General features: G+C 49.9%; 1 protein-coding gene across 1 annotated transcript; it reads left to right on the top strand.

Annotated features, from left to right (window-relative positions):
* Positions 1–12,713: 12,713 nt before the first annotated feature.
* Positions 12,714–12,905, top strand: LOC308256399 (guanine nucleotide-binding protein G(I)/G(S)/G(O) subunit gamma-5-like; the record flags this gene model as incomplete). Its single annotated transcript, XM_080684657.1, has 1 exon — positions 12,714–12,905. One exon carries the CDS (start codon positions 12,714–12,716, stop codon positions 12,903–12,905), a length of 192 nt encoding a protein of 63 aa, XP_080540783.1.
* Between the last annotated feature and the right edge of the window lie 1,092 nt (positions 12,906–13,997).

The raw sequence follows: 13,997 nt of genomic DNA, 5'->3' as shown, positions 1-13,997 counted from the left end.
CATGGTTAACTGGGCCCAAATTCATAAGCAGAGTCTAGCAGCCCTGGCTCACAGGGGGCCTTTCACTAATGCTGCATTTCAGGGGAAAACCAGAGTGGGCTGCTAAGACTCCTGCATTGTGTTCCTTTTGGTTAAGTCCATCCAGAACTTCCCGGGATGGTATTTTGACCAATGGATTGAGACCAGCCCTGTGCAGTTGGATCTGCACTGTTACTAGAATATCCTCACTAGAGGCCCAATGCACGAAATTCCTGCAAGAGTAGGCCTTCCTTCCCCCAGCTGCCGGCACCGGCTTCCCTCTGGCATCCGGGACCCAGGCTTCCCTCCAGCCCCGGCTTCGTCGGGAAGTTCGTCCAGAAGGACGTCTGGTCTAATTAGCATATTATGCTTTTATTATTATAGACTTGCCATCTTTTAAAAAATATATTTTTATTGATTTCAGAAAGGAAGGGAGAGGGAGAGAGAGATAAAAACATCACTGATGAGAGAGAATCATTGATCAGCTGCCTCCTGCATGCCCACTACGGGGGATCAAGCCAGCCAGCAACCTGGGCATGTGCCCTTGACTGGAATTGAACCTGGGACCCTTCAGTCTTCAGGCCGACGCTCTATCCACTGAGCCCAACTGGCTAGGGCCTCATTTGCATCTTTAGAAACCAATCACAGCAGCTCCATAACAACCAATTGGGACACATGATTCTGACCAATCAGGACATTGCAATTTGGGTAATCAAACTGCAAATTTGGATCCTTAATTTGCATAAAAATGGACCAATCAGGGATCAGGGCAGGCACTGTTGTGGAGCAAATGCGAGTGAACGACCACTGGAGTCCAGACCAAATTAAAATTTAGGGAGCCTTTAATAGCCGACTGGCGACTGCTCTCTCTCCATGCAGGGAGTCCAGAGAGCAGCCCCGACCCTTTGTGCGGGACCACTTTTAAGCACATTAACCACATCCTGTTTTTGCAGAACAAGTAACCCAAGACAAAACAGTTTTTCCTAAGAAACGTCAGGATCATGCCATTGACGACCATGTTATTTACAGGGTCATCCTATTCTTCAGAAAGCTGACAGTGATCTATGAAAGAAGGACTACGTGCTGGGAAGGGGCCATGAGACCATATTTCAAGGCCTGGCCTGGTGTCAGCACTGACAACTCTATCTGGGGCATAGTCCACAGTCTCTCTGGAATGGGCAAAAATTCCCACTCTCCAACAGCACTTTCTCTGTATAAGTGGGCTTCTGCTTTGCCTCTAGGGAGGGTACTTTTGGTTTCCACTGGAGGCTGCATTTACTCCATTTCCCTGAAAAAAGCCTGTCCTTTCACTGCCCCCCAGATTGGTGATTCCTGTCGGCCTTGGATTGGTGGCAGCGACCCTTTGTTGACAAGACAAAATGCACCAATGAAGGTAAGTTCTTAGCACATATGGAGGAACCCAGAGGATGGGGTCTTTGGAGACTTCTCTTAGCGATAGACCCCAAAACACAGAGATGATGGAACGCTGTGCCTGATGCTGCCTCCTCCGGGTTATGCTGAGGGGGTGAGTTTGGGTTGTTTTATATGTTCTTTTCTTTTCTTTTTTTTTTTTTTCTTTTTTTTTTTTTTTTTTTGGTCTCTTCTTACTTTTTTGAAGATATTTTAGAGAAATAAGACTTATGCTGCTGCCATTACCTAGTGTTTTTAGTTGAATTATGGCCCACCTCCCACCCCTAAATCTATATGTTGAAGTCCTAACCCTCAGTATCTCAGAATGAAGCTTTACTTGGCATGTCTTTGCAGAGGTAATTAAGTTAAATGAGATCATCAGGATGGGCCTCAATCCACTGTGATTAAGTGTGCAAAGGGGCAAAAACATCCTTCCTCTGCTGTGGGGGGCAGACGGCAGAGGCACCTTCTCATAAGAAAAGGAACTCTGGACACAGATGCGTTTGGAGGGCAGATCATGTGGAGACCCAGGAAGAAGATGGCCACCTACCAGCCAAGGCGCGAAATTTCAGAAGGAGCCAGCCCTGCTGACACCGGCTCTTGGGCTTCTGGCCCCCGAACTGTAAGACAATGAGTAGATTTCTGTTGCTCAGCCCCCCATTTTCTGGTACTTTGTTACAGCAGCCCCAGCAAATGAATACACCTGAGGTACTCAGAACTCAACTATATAACTTTTTATGCAACTTTTTGCCCCAAAAGATCTCTTCCATCCCCTACTGCGTACAGTGTAAAAACAGGAGGGCTAAAGGGCAGGGCCAGCTGTATGATTTGTGGGACCCAATGCAAAATGAACATGCAGTGGGGGGAAAGTGCAGTTAAAGGTGCTAAAAAATAAAATGTTCCCTTTTGAAATAGTTTAATATTTATAAAACACTAGAGGCCCAGTGCACGAAATTCATGCACTCAGGGGGGATCCCTCAGTCGGGCCTGCACCCTCTCACAGTCCAAGAGCCCTCAGGGGATGTCTGACTGCTGGCTTAGGCCCGCTCCCCATGGGAAACAGGCCTAAGCCAGTAGTCGGACATCTTTAGCTGCCGCCACTGCTGCTGCGCTCGCCAACCGTGACCCCACTGATGCATGATTGGGGCTGGGGAGGGACGTGGGACGTTGGCCAGCTGGGGAGGAACCACAGGACAACTCCAGGGTGTGTCTGGTCCATCTTACTCAGTCCCAATCACCGGACCCCAGCAGCAAGTTAACCTACTAGTCGGAGCATCTGCTCCCTGATGGTCAGTGCACGTCATAGCAAGCAGTTGAGAGGCCTTAGCATATCATTAGCATATTACGCTTTGATTGGTTGAATGGCCAACTGGATGACCAGACACTTAGCATATTAGGCTTTTATTATATAGGATAATAGGGGAAATAGAGACACATGAATGACATAAACTTATGCTTTTGTTTGTATTTTTTTGGTGTTATAATGTATGTAATGCAATAGATAACAATGCTTAATGTGATACCTTGATTTATTCTAAGAATTTACTGGCCACTTCCAATTCACTTAAGCTGACTTAGTATAAGTTTTGTCACTTGCAAGCTACTGCCTTCAGGCTACAGTGCACGCAGGATGGAGGGAGGCAGCATAGCCACCAGGCCCCCCTCCCATCCCTGTCTGCAGACACCGCCCTCCCCCTCCCGCTGTAGAACTGCCCCTGCCTGGCTTCCAGTGTGACTTCACAGATCATCAGGTTCCACAGAACCCCAGAGCTCAAGGCTGCTTCAGCTGAGGATTTCAGGAGACTTGCTTCTCTCTAATGGTGTACAGACCAAGGCAAAGATGAGAGGAGCAGAGACCCTCTTCTTTCTTCTCTTCTTGGACTGTTGGCAAGGCGCAGAGCCCCATCACCCTTTCCACCTCATCAAAGGTACTGTGGCAGCCCGGCTGGCATGGCTCAGTGGTTGAGCCTTGACCTATGAACCAGGGGGTCACAGTTCAATTCCTGGTCAGGGGACATGCCCAGGTTGCAGTAGGGGGTGTGCAGGAGGCAGCCAATCAATAATTCTCTCTCATCATTGATGTTTCTATCTTTCTCTCCCTCTCTCTCTTGCTCTGAAATTAAAATACACACACACACACACACACACACACATATACACTGAGTGGCCAGATTATTATGATCTCTGAACGCATAATAATCTGGCCACTCAGTGTATATCCTATATCAGTGGTCGGCAAACTGCGGCTCGCAAGCCACATGCGGCTCTTTGGCCCCTTGAGTGTGGCTCTTCCACAAAATCTATTTTGAAGAAGTGGTGTTAGAAGAAGTTTAAGTTTCAAATTTGGCTCTCAAAAGAAATTTCAATTGTTGTACTGTTGATATTTGGCTCTGTTGACTAATGAGTTTGCTGACCACTGTCCTATATAATAAAAAGTTAATATGCAAATTGTCCCCTCGACCAGCAGGCAGGCCAGCCATCCGCCCATGTTCCCTCCCCCTTGCCAGGCTGGCCAGACCCCACCCATGCACGAATTCATGCACCGGGCCCCTAATATATATATATATGTATGTATAAATACACACACACACACACACACACACACACACACACACACACACACTGAGTGGCCAGATTATTATGAGTTCAGAGAGCATAACAATCTCGCCACTCAGTGTATATTTTAAGGCACTGTCACAAGTAAATTGTGTGGCAGATAGAGAAGTGAGAGACTCACCTTGAGCCCACATCAGGCAGGGAGGGTGGTCACCGCCTGCGGTTCAGGAGTGGTGAACATGGGTCGTCTCCCACCCCCTACCTTCTTCATGTCCCTGAATCGACCATAAGGATTTCTTGCTCAGGAGACAGGAGTAACTTTCACATTTCCCCTAACTTTGAACCTTTCCCCAGATCCAGAGTTCCATGGGAGGGTAGCATACATGCACATTTTAACAACATGCGGAACAGTAGAAAGATTACTATAATGAGCCTCCATGTGTGAATCAGGCCAATCTTGTTCTCTCTGTCCCTTCATATGCACACACACTATATTTTAAATACCAGTTTGAGATATTCGCATGTAAAATAAAATTCACCCTCTTATGTGTATAATTCAGCAGGTTTTAGTACAAAGACGTGTGAATCACCACTATGTAATGTTAGAGCATTTCCATCCCCTCAAACAATAATGTCACATCCACTAACTGTCACTCCCCAAACCCCTTTCCCCAGGTCCCTGACAAGCAGTCTGCTCTATAGATTTGTCTTGTCTGAAAATTCCATATGTGGAATCATGTAGTGTATGGTCTTTTGTGACTGTTTCTTTCATTTAACATATGTTCACGATTTTTATGGTTCACTAATATCCCATTGTATGGGTCTGCCACCTGTTGTTAACCCGTTCATCAGCCGATGGGCGTTTGTTGGTTTCCACCTGTAGCCGATCTGAATGAGGCCGTCAGGAACATGGCATTTCCAGGTGAACACCAGGTTCCCTCCTCTTTTGCTGCTGACCAGGTTCTGGGACATTCTCCTGGTGCAGCGTGTATCAGGTCGGGAGAGAAAGCAGAAGCAGTGGATGCAATGGTGGTGGAGGAAGCAGTGCTCTTCTCCAGAAATTAAGTAGATCAGGGTCATAAGAGGTGTCATGTTTCGTGAGGGACAGTGAGTCCCTTCAGCAAAGGGTCAGGCCAGGAAAGGGGAGACTGGTCAGGGCACTTTAAAAGCAGATGGGTTTTAGTGAACAAATGTTTTCTGCACGGGCTCCCTTACACTGCCATTGCAATGATCCACTAATATCTCAGCAAACGAACACGTTCAGTGTCTGTCATTTACCAAACAGCAAACCTGGAAGTTGAGTCCATGCCCCGGGAACCCTGGGTTACGATTTCCTGTAGTGCTGAGAGCTGCCACCTGCACCCATCACTCACTGGCTCTGAGCACTGTCTGCCGGGAACCAGGTGAAGGTCAGTGTGGCAACTGGTTTTGAGTTAAAGGTCAGGCTCACGGATGCTCCCGACTGCTCTGTGGCCCTCAGAGTAGGTGGCTGCTGTGGCCTTAGCGACCCTGCCTAGCGGATCGGTTTCTTCTGGGTGGATGGCCCAGCACCCTGGGGCCAGAAAAAAGGGCTGGTCATGGCCTCGAAGCTCAAAAATGTGTCTGCACACCTAGACTTCACAACTCCATGAAGAAGAGCCTGGAAATGAAACTCAAAACCTCACAGGTCACTGCCGTGGGTTAGCCCAGCTGGTTCCTATCGTTGATGGAGCCACAGGAGTGTGAGCAGAAGCCTTGAAAGCAGCCCGTGCCGTCCTAGAGGAGACTGTCAACCAGTCCATTCCATTGGCACCTTCATTCTTCCATTTGCCAGCGAAGGTCAGGGGCTCCCTGTGCTCATCAAATGGCCCCGTGGGAACAGCCTGAGGCCTCTGAGCCCCTCCCAAGCGTAGACCCTGGTGTGGGTCGGAGCAGAGTACACGGTGGTATTGTTCCCTCTCCTCCAAAGCAAGGAAGCACCTCGTCTCCACCGCGACCCAGTCCCTCCTGCGGGCACCATTCCTGGAATAGGGGAACGTTTCTCTTCACAAAACCTGAATGGGTGTCTGTCTATGTCTGTTGCCCCAACACTGAGCCCTGAGCCCTGAGCAAGCCGTGAGTTCATCATAGATAACAGCACGGAGCCGTGAGAAGGGGGCGCATCAGCGAGCTTTACCTGCTCCTCCTCCTGCGGTTGGTGCCGCTTCCAGCAGTATCAGACGAGAAAACCCGACCCACAGAGCTTTACAGCCCAAGCTCACAAGCCTCAAAGGGTGGCCCGGAACCCAGGTCTGGCGTCTTCCCCAGAGCAGCCAACTGCATGGCGCTGCTCGCAAAGCACCACGCAAGGGAGGTGCGACATGAAAACATTACACGGAGACCCAAGGAGAGATTTGCTCACAACTGAGGTCTATTTTCCCATAGGTTCTCTTCAACAAAAGAGCTTGAAAAATTCTGAATTTGCACCACGGTCAAATAAGCAAGAATACGTGGCTAGACTCTTTGGTAAGTACCCTCCCCATGCGAGGCTGCTGTTCCAGGTGAACACTAGGTTTCCCTGCTCTTTTGTGTCCATGCCCCGGGAACCCTGGGTTACGAACCCCTGAGCACTGAGCCCTGAGCCCTGAGCCCTGAGCCCGCCGCCCCCAGGCAGCCTGTGCCTGCGCTCGGGTGGGAGGGAGGTGCTGTGCATGGAGGCCAGGCCAGTTCTCCAGGTGTCGGGTCCCGAGAAATGAGCCAAAGCACAGAGACCAGCACGGGGAAAGGATTCTGCTCCTCCAGGGGATGTGGCAGCAGCTGGGCACCTCTGCGCATGCTGGGCACGAGTGTCAGCCCCACCTGAGCCCAGCCGCGTCACCTCTCCCTGGGCGGGCGCCAGGAGATCCTGCACGTGGTACCGATGGTGAGGCCCTGAGGCTGAGATAGACCCTCTGCCCAGGGCCTCAGCATAACAGCACGAGCATCCCTGGGAGGTTGTTAACATGAGACGTCCAGACCCTCCCCGGCCACCAGGTTCCTTGGTGTGGGGTGAAGCCTTCATGTGAGTGAGTCCCTGCTGGACCTCATCGATCTACCCAAACCACCTACTTACCATTCGAGAGTAACTAGGCCCGGGAGCCTTTTATTTTTTAAGACGGCTAAGAAAGTCCACAGTGACTGCCTCACTGATAGGCTGAATGAAGGAAGGGTGCGCCAGCTGGTGTCTGCTCTCGGGGGTTCCCGTCCAGGAGCGAGACCTCTCTCCTCCTTGCAGGTCCCTCGAACCCACATGTGAGGGTGGGGACTGTGTGCATCTGAAGGTGGTGTCTGCTTCAGGGTTCAGGAGGATCCCATCACCCCCAGGACCTACCCAGCTGCCCAGTGTCATGCCAGCGTCCGCCTCGGCAGCGCTGGGCCACCGAGAAGCCGTCCCCTCTGAGCAGCAGGTCACCTCCAGGAACCTGCAGGTCACCCATTCCCCAAGGAGGGGCTGCTGATGAGAGCTCATCACGTTGCAGGAGTGAACGCGATGGTCAATTTTCTGTGTCCTTATCGTAAGCATCTCTTCACCAGGTGCGCAGACAGACCAGCGACAAATGTACCGACATCCCTCGAAAAAGGACTCGGAATAAATGTCAGATGAATGTCGCTTAGCAAAGTAAACCTAGAAGGAGAAACCAACATGGTTGTTTTCAAAGACAGACAGAGGAGAAATTAATAGATTTCAAAAAATGTACCCATGAAAAGGTAGTGACAGAATTACAAGTGAAGAGTTTGCTAAGCTTATGGAACCTGCTGTTCTTCATGCCTCCAGCCTTGACCCAAATCTCGTGGGTCGTTTTCCTGCACAGCATTTGTGAGGGGATGGGAAGCCTCTGCGGACAGCCGTGCCTGGGGGTTGCCATGGCCTGGGCAGCCCTGAGGGGACATGGAGCTGTCTGGGTCCAGGGTCTTCTCTAAGGCACCGGGCTGTCCTGTGGCTCTGGGTGGGCGTCATGGGTCTGCAGCTGCCTGCTGACCGCCTCGGGCCGTCTCCTGATGCCGGCAATTCAGTGGGTGAGTGTCCCCCAGGGGCCATCCCCAGGTTGCTTGCCTGTCACAGACAGACCCCCCAGGCTGCCGTGAGCCCTGTGAGCCCGCGTGTTGGTGAATGAGTTCCCTGGTTCCAACACTTGTGGACAGGATTGGCCTTGGGGGTCTCAGTAGATACCAGGGTCAGCATGGTTCAGACTCAGACTTCAGGGCCCACGTTCTCTGAAGCCGCTCAGCAGGGGCCTGCCTCCTGGCTGCCTGGGCTGAGGTGGTTTTCCTTCTCCGTCTGCCGAGCCCTTGCCTTGCTCTGTGTGGCTGTGTCAGTGTGCCGGCCATGTCTCGGCGTGTCTGCCTCTGCCATGTGTCTGGGTGGCTCCGGGATGCGGACCAAGCAACAGGTCTTTATCCCCTTTGAACCTCCAGCTGTTGGCACAGTTCTGAGCAGAGCTAGGGCTCCATATGAGCTTTGGGTCTGAATGGCCAATCATCTTCATTCTGTCCCTGTCTACACGGTGTTATGATTTGGGGGACGTACACTCGGGTCCTCCGTACAACTACGCGCCATCAACACCAAGCGGCCCAGGTCATCTCAGTGAGAGGTGCCAGGGGTTGCCATATCCGTGTGCCAGTTAGGAGTGCACTTGGCGGCAGTTACCGGGAGACCTGCGTTTGGTGGGTTTTCCTGAGCCGTGGCGCGGTGCAGGGCTCAGAGATCCCCGTCAGGGTCTGTCTTTCTGAGGTCATCAGGGCCTCCCTGGTGCTTACACCTCTTGGTCATAAGATGGCCTCTGTGGCTCCGGACTTCACACCCACTTCCAAGGCAGGTGGCAAAGGGGGTGGGAGGTGCAGCCCCAGCTCCTTTCTCTTCCATCCAGAGGAGCAAGGTTCTTCAAGGGTCGGAGGAGTCTTCAGAGGATCTTTGCAAGTCCCATGTCTCCCTTCTTTCTCCCTCCCCCTCCCCCCTCTCCTCCCAGTTGCTTGGTGTGGGGTGTGGGGTGTGGGGTGGGGTGGGGTGGAAAGAACTAGTCTCTCTGAGGGCTGAGGCTCCAATCGCAAGTAGGGGTGGAAGGAGGCTAATGTGCGGGGTGACAGCATGCAGAGTCGATGGCAGAGGTTTCCTTGTTGTTATGTGTTAATTACATCGTCGTTTCCTTTGCATTTTGTCTTCTTTCTTCCTCACCCAAGTATTATTCCACTTGTGCTGGGGTCCAAAGAGAAGTAAACAAGCAATATTACTAGGTGACTTGGGGTTATTGTTAGAAGTAAGATGGTGAGCAGCGGTTTCCAAGTCCTTAGCCTTGAGCATGGTCCTCACGCTGGCCCCGTGTTACGTGCTTTCATAGGCATCATTTCATTCAGTTTTCACAAAAGTTCCGTGAGTTCAGTCACCACAGTCCCATTCCACCAGTGAGTAACCCAGAGGGGAGGAGGTGGGCTGGGTGGCCCGCTGTCACGGCAGGTGATCAGTGAGGCCAGGAGGAGGCGAGGTGCCTGCACAGGGCAGGGCTCCCCGTGCGCAGCTGCCTAGGAGAGGCCAGGGTCTCCAGGGAGAAAATGCTGTGCTCCTCACAGAAAGGGGACGGGGTGAGCTCACACAGAGGACAGCTTGGGGTCCGTCTCAGAGGCAAGGAGAATGACAGAGGAGCAAGAAGAACCATGACATGAAATACCGTGAGTTTGGGGGCAAAACTCCTATAGTGGGTCCATACTGATTCCTGTCGGGGATACGTAGTGAGATCACCATTTCCCAAGAGCGATTTTGCTAGACAGGTTCCTCTGCTCTGACAAGGCACTTTAGAGCATGACGTTACATATTCGGAAATGACCCACCATGGAGCCGGGGCTCACGCAGCTTTGCGAATTCTCCAAGCAGCTTGCCTACACTCAGCCAGGAAGCAGCCCGGCTTCACTTAGAGGTTTTCTGCCAGAGGAACCAGGGCTGTCTTTCCCGGCTCTGAGCTGACTCCTATCATCTAGCACATGTGCTGGAATGACCATAGACAAATCCTGACACTACCTGCACTCGCTAGACCATGTGTTCCAGGGTGAGGGGTAGGGCCTGATATATAGTAGGTGCTTAGTAGAGTTTGCTGAATGAGTAAATGTGTGATGAATGGATGATACATTTCTCTGTAACAATAATAACCACCATTATAATGATACAATTGAAATACACTAGGAGCATTTAGTGTGTACCAGACACAGGAGGTTTTCTTTTCTTTGTTTAAAAAATATTTTTTATTTTTTTTATTGTCTTAAGTTTTACATATGTCTCATTTTTTCCCCGATTGACCCCTTCATCCTCCTCCCTCAGCCATTCCCACCCCGGGCAAGCCCCCACCGCCCCAGTGTCTGTGTCCACTGGTTATGCTAATATGCATGCATACAAGTCCTTTGGTTGCTCTCTAACCACCCCCTCCCCTGCCATTTGTCTCTGGATCTGTTCCTATTCATCAAATTATATTGATCATTATATCCCACATATGAGTGAGATCAAGTGATAATTATCTTTCTCCAACTGGCTTATTTCACTTAGCATAATGATCTCCAGTTCCATCTATGCTGTTGCAAATGGTAAGAATTCCTTCTTTTTTATAGCGGTTTAGTATTCCATTATGTAGATGTACCACAGTTTTTTTGTGTGTTTTTTTTAAATATATTTTATTGATTTTTTACAGAGAGGAAGGGAGAGAAGGATAGAGAGTTAAAAACATCGATGAGAGAGAAACATCGATCAGCCGCCTCCTGCACACCCCCAACTGGGGATGTGCCCGCAACCAAGGTACATGCCCCTGACTGGAATCGAACCTGGGACCCTTCAAGTCCACAGGCCGACGCTCTATCCACTGAGCCAAACCGGTTTCGGCATGTACCACAGTTTTTTAATCCACTCATATGCTGATGGGAATTTAGGCTGTTTCCAAATCTTAGCTATGGTGAATTGTGCTGCTGTGAACATAGGGGTGCATATGTCCTTTCTGGTTGGTGTTTCCGGTTTCTTGGGTTATAGTCCTAGGAGTGGGATCACTGGGTCAAATGGGAGTCCCATTTTTAACTTTTTGAGGAAACTCCATACTGTCTTCCACAGTGGCTGCACCAGTCTGCATTCCCACCAGCAGTGCACGAGGGTTCCTTTTTCTCCACATCCTCACCAGCACTTGTCATTTGTTGATGATAGCCATTCTGACAGGTGTGAGATGGTATCTCATTGTCGTTCTGATTTGCATCTCTCGGATGATTAGTGACTTTGAGCATGTTTTCATGTGTCTCTCAGCCTTCTGTATGTCCTCTTTCGAAAAGTGTCTATTTAGGTCCTTTGCCCATTTTTTGACTGGGTTGTTTATCTTCTTTTTGTTAAGTTGTATGAGTTCTCTGTAAATTTTGGAGATTAAACCCTTATCTGAAATAGCATTGGCAAATATGTTCTCCCTTGCAGTGGGCTTTCTTGTTGTTTTGTTGATGGTTTCTTTTGCTGTGCAGAAGCTTTTTATTTTGATGTAGTCCCATTTGTGTATTTTCTCCTTAGTCTCCATTGCCCTAGGAGCTGTATCAGTAAAGATAATGCTACAAAATATGTCTGCTATTTTGCTGCCTATGGAGTCTTGTAGGATTTTTATGGTTTCCCATCTTACATTTAAGTCCTTTAGCTATTCTGAGTTTGTTTTTGTGTATGGTGTAAGTTGGTGATCTAGTTTCATTTTTTTGCATGTATCTGACCAAGTTTCCCAGTATCTTTCTTTCTTTTTTTTTTTTTTTTAATGTATTTTTATTGATTTCAGAGAGGAAGGCAGAGAGAAAAGGAAACATCAGTGATGAGAATCATTGATTGGCTGCCTCCTGCATGCCCCCTACTGGGGATCGAGCCTGCAACCCGGGCATGTGCTCTTGACCAGATTGAACCCAGGACCCTTCAGTTCACAGGCTGACGCTCTATCCACTGAGCCAAACCGGCTAGGCAACAGGAGTTTTTCAGCTACATTGTTTCATTTCCCCTGCAGTCCTATGTATGTAGCATTGTGAATACTCCCCCATTTTACAGGTAGGGGTACTGAGGTTAAGTAACTTAGGTCAAGCAGCTAGAGTTTGAACGCAGGATGCCTGTAGGAGACACAGTTTTGTTTGTGTAATGTGTCCATTTTAAGGACACATTGTTCCCCTTCCTTAGGAACAGTGAGCATTAAAAAAAATTAAAGGGGCGGGATATGGAGAGGGGTGGGGAAGTCATCCTTCTGAGAAGTGAAGTGTCTGTAAAGGGTGTGCCCACGTCTGCTGAAGGGACCCTAGTCCTCAGTGCACAGGGAGCAATAAGGTGCTGGTCACTTATAATCAAGGGCTCATTTCAATGGCAGAGTCTCCTAAGGCTTATAAAGCAGGGAAATTATGAAGATGTAAGATTTCAACTGTCCCTTGAGCACAAAGCCGACATTTCTGGGCTGTGGGCTCTTTAGGATGAACGTGCCGGCCCAGGCTGTGGCTGATGACTTAGAAGGTGCTGGGCCGCCGTGAGGACCGGGGTTTGCTCTCTGCGCTCCCCTGGTAAGGGCTGCCCCTCACGGTCAGTGGTTTCCTCAAGTCGAAATGAAGTTTGAAAATTGACTGTATTTGACAAAACTTGGTAATCATGCTTATTTCCCCCCAGAAAAAAATAATCTACTCGCGTCGCTGCCCCGCCGTCTGGCCCCTGTGGACCCACGACCCGCGACCCGCTACTGACCAATCTCCCCTGCACTCGGTGCACCATGTCTGGTTCCTCCAGCATCACCGCTATGGAGAAAGTGGTTCCACAGTTCCGGGCTCACCGGGAGAAGGTTTGCCAGGCAGCTGCAGGTGTGAAACAATTCTGTGTGCAGAATGCTCAACATGACCTGCTGACAGGAGTGTCTTCCAGTACCAAACCCTTCAGACCCCAGAAAGCCTGCTCCTTTTTGTAGTGAAATGAATTTTGAAGGTGTTCTAAACCACTGTTCTTGAACCGGTGAATATTCAGAGGGTGCTAAATCTGAAACCTGTACAAAAAGCTTACCCTATAACATGTGCCATACTATATAGACTTCTGCTTTTGTCAGCCCTTAACATCTACCTCTCTGAATTTTCATGAATTTCTATTTCACAAGAATGATTACTTTATATACACTGGCAGCAGCATACAAATAAAATACTTAGTATAAAAAATAATCTAACAAATGATCAGAAGCACAACCCATCACATGTGAAAAACATCCTTCAAACTCTCCAAAGATCCTTCGGTAAATGAGAGCTTACAGCCATGTCGACAATACGTGTGCACGGTGGCTCCGAATTCTGTCTTATGTTTTGGTGGCACAGAGACCAGAGAGGTAAGCATTTGTGTTCAGGTGGTAACGCCGTGACAGGCCAGGCACAGCCCTGCGTGGGCCAGTCCGCGGCAGCCAGGGTTTTCTGTCTGTGGTGCTAATCTCTCAGCTCCCACCCGACAGCTGGCATTTCAAAGGCAAGTAATTGAGTCACACTGTGCTGGGCGTTTTCTCCCTTTTCCAGGCTAATTTGAAGAAGGAACACATTTCTCTTTCCCCGGGTATAACTAAGACCTCATGAGGTGTTGTCTCCCCGCCCCCGGACAGTCTTAACCAAATCAGCGCCCTCCCACCCCTTTGTGAGCTGGGCCAACGAGGACTTGCGGAGCTCACCCCGGAGCTGCCCCAGCACAGGAGTCTCTGGGGCTCAGGCTTCCTTACTTCTCACTTCCCCATCCCCTTTGACAGCCCTACTTCTAACTGTAAATGGTCCAGACGGATCTTGCTGGAGCACCTACCATGGGCTCCATTTGCTCCTGGAACAGTCAGACTTCTCCAGGCCCTCCCGAGGACGGCTCCTGTCTGGGCAGCCACAGCCTCTGGCTGCGCCGTTCTCCCCAGCTGAGCTCACACAGGCTCTGTGGGCTCCCGTGCAGATGGCTAAAGACAGCCATTGGCAGAGTTAGGACACGGACACTTTTGATTTTCAACACTGTCTCTCTCTCCTAAACCATTCTGCAGTCCCTCTAT

The sequence above is a fragment of the Plecotus auritus genome (assembly GCF_963455305.1).
Source record: "Plecotus auritus genome assembly, chromosome: 8".
Taxonomy (NCBI): domain Eukaryota; kingdom Metazoa; phylum Chordata; class Mammalia; order Chiroptera; family Vespertilionidae; genus Plecotus; species Plecotus auritus.
The sequence above is the reverse complement of the archived record's forward strand: the minus strand, read 5'-3'. Positions and strand labels throughout refer to the sequence as shown.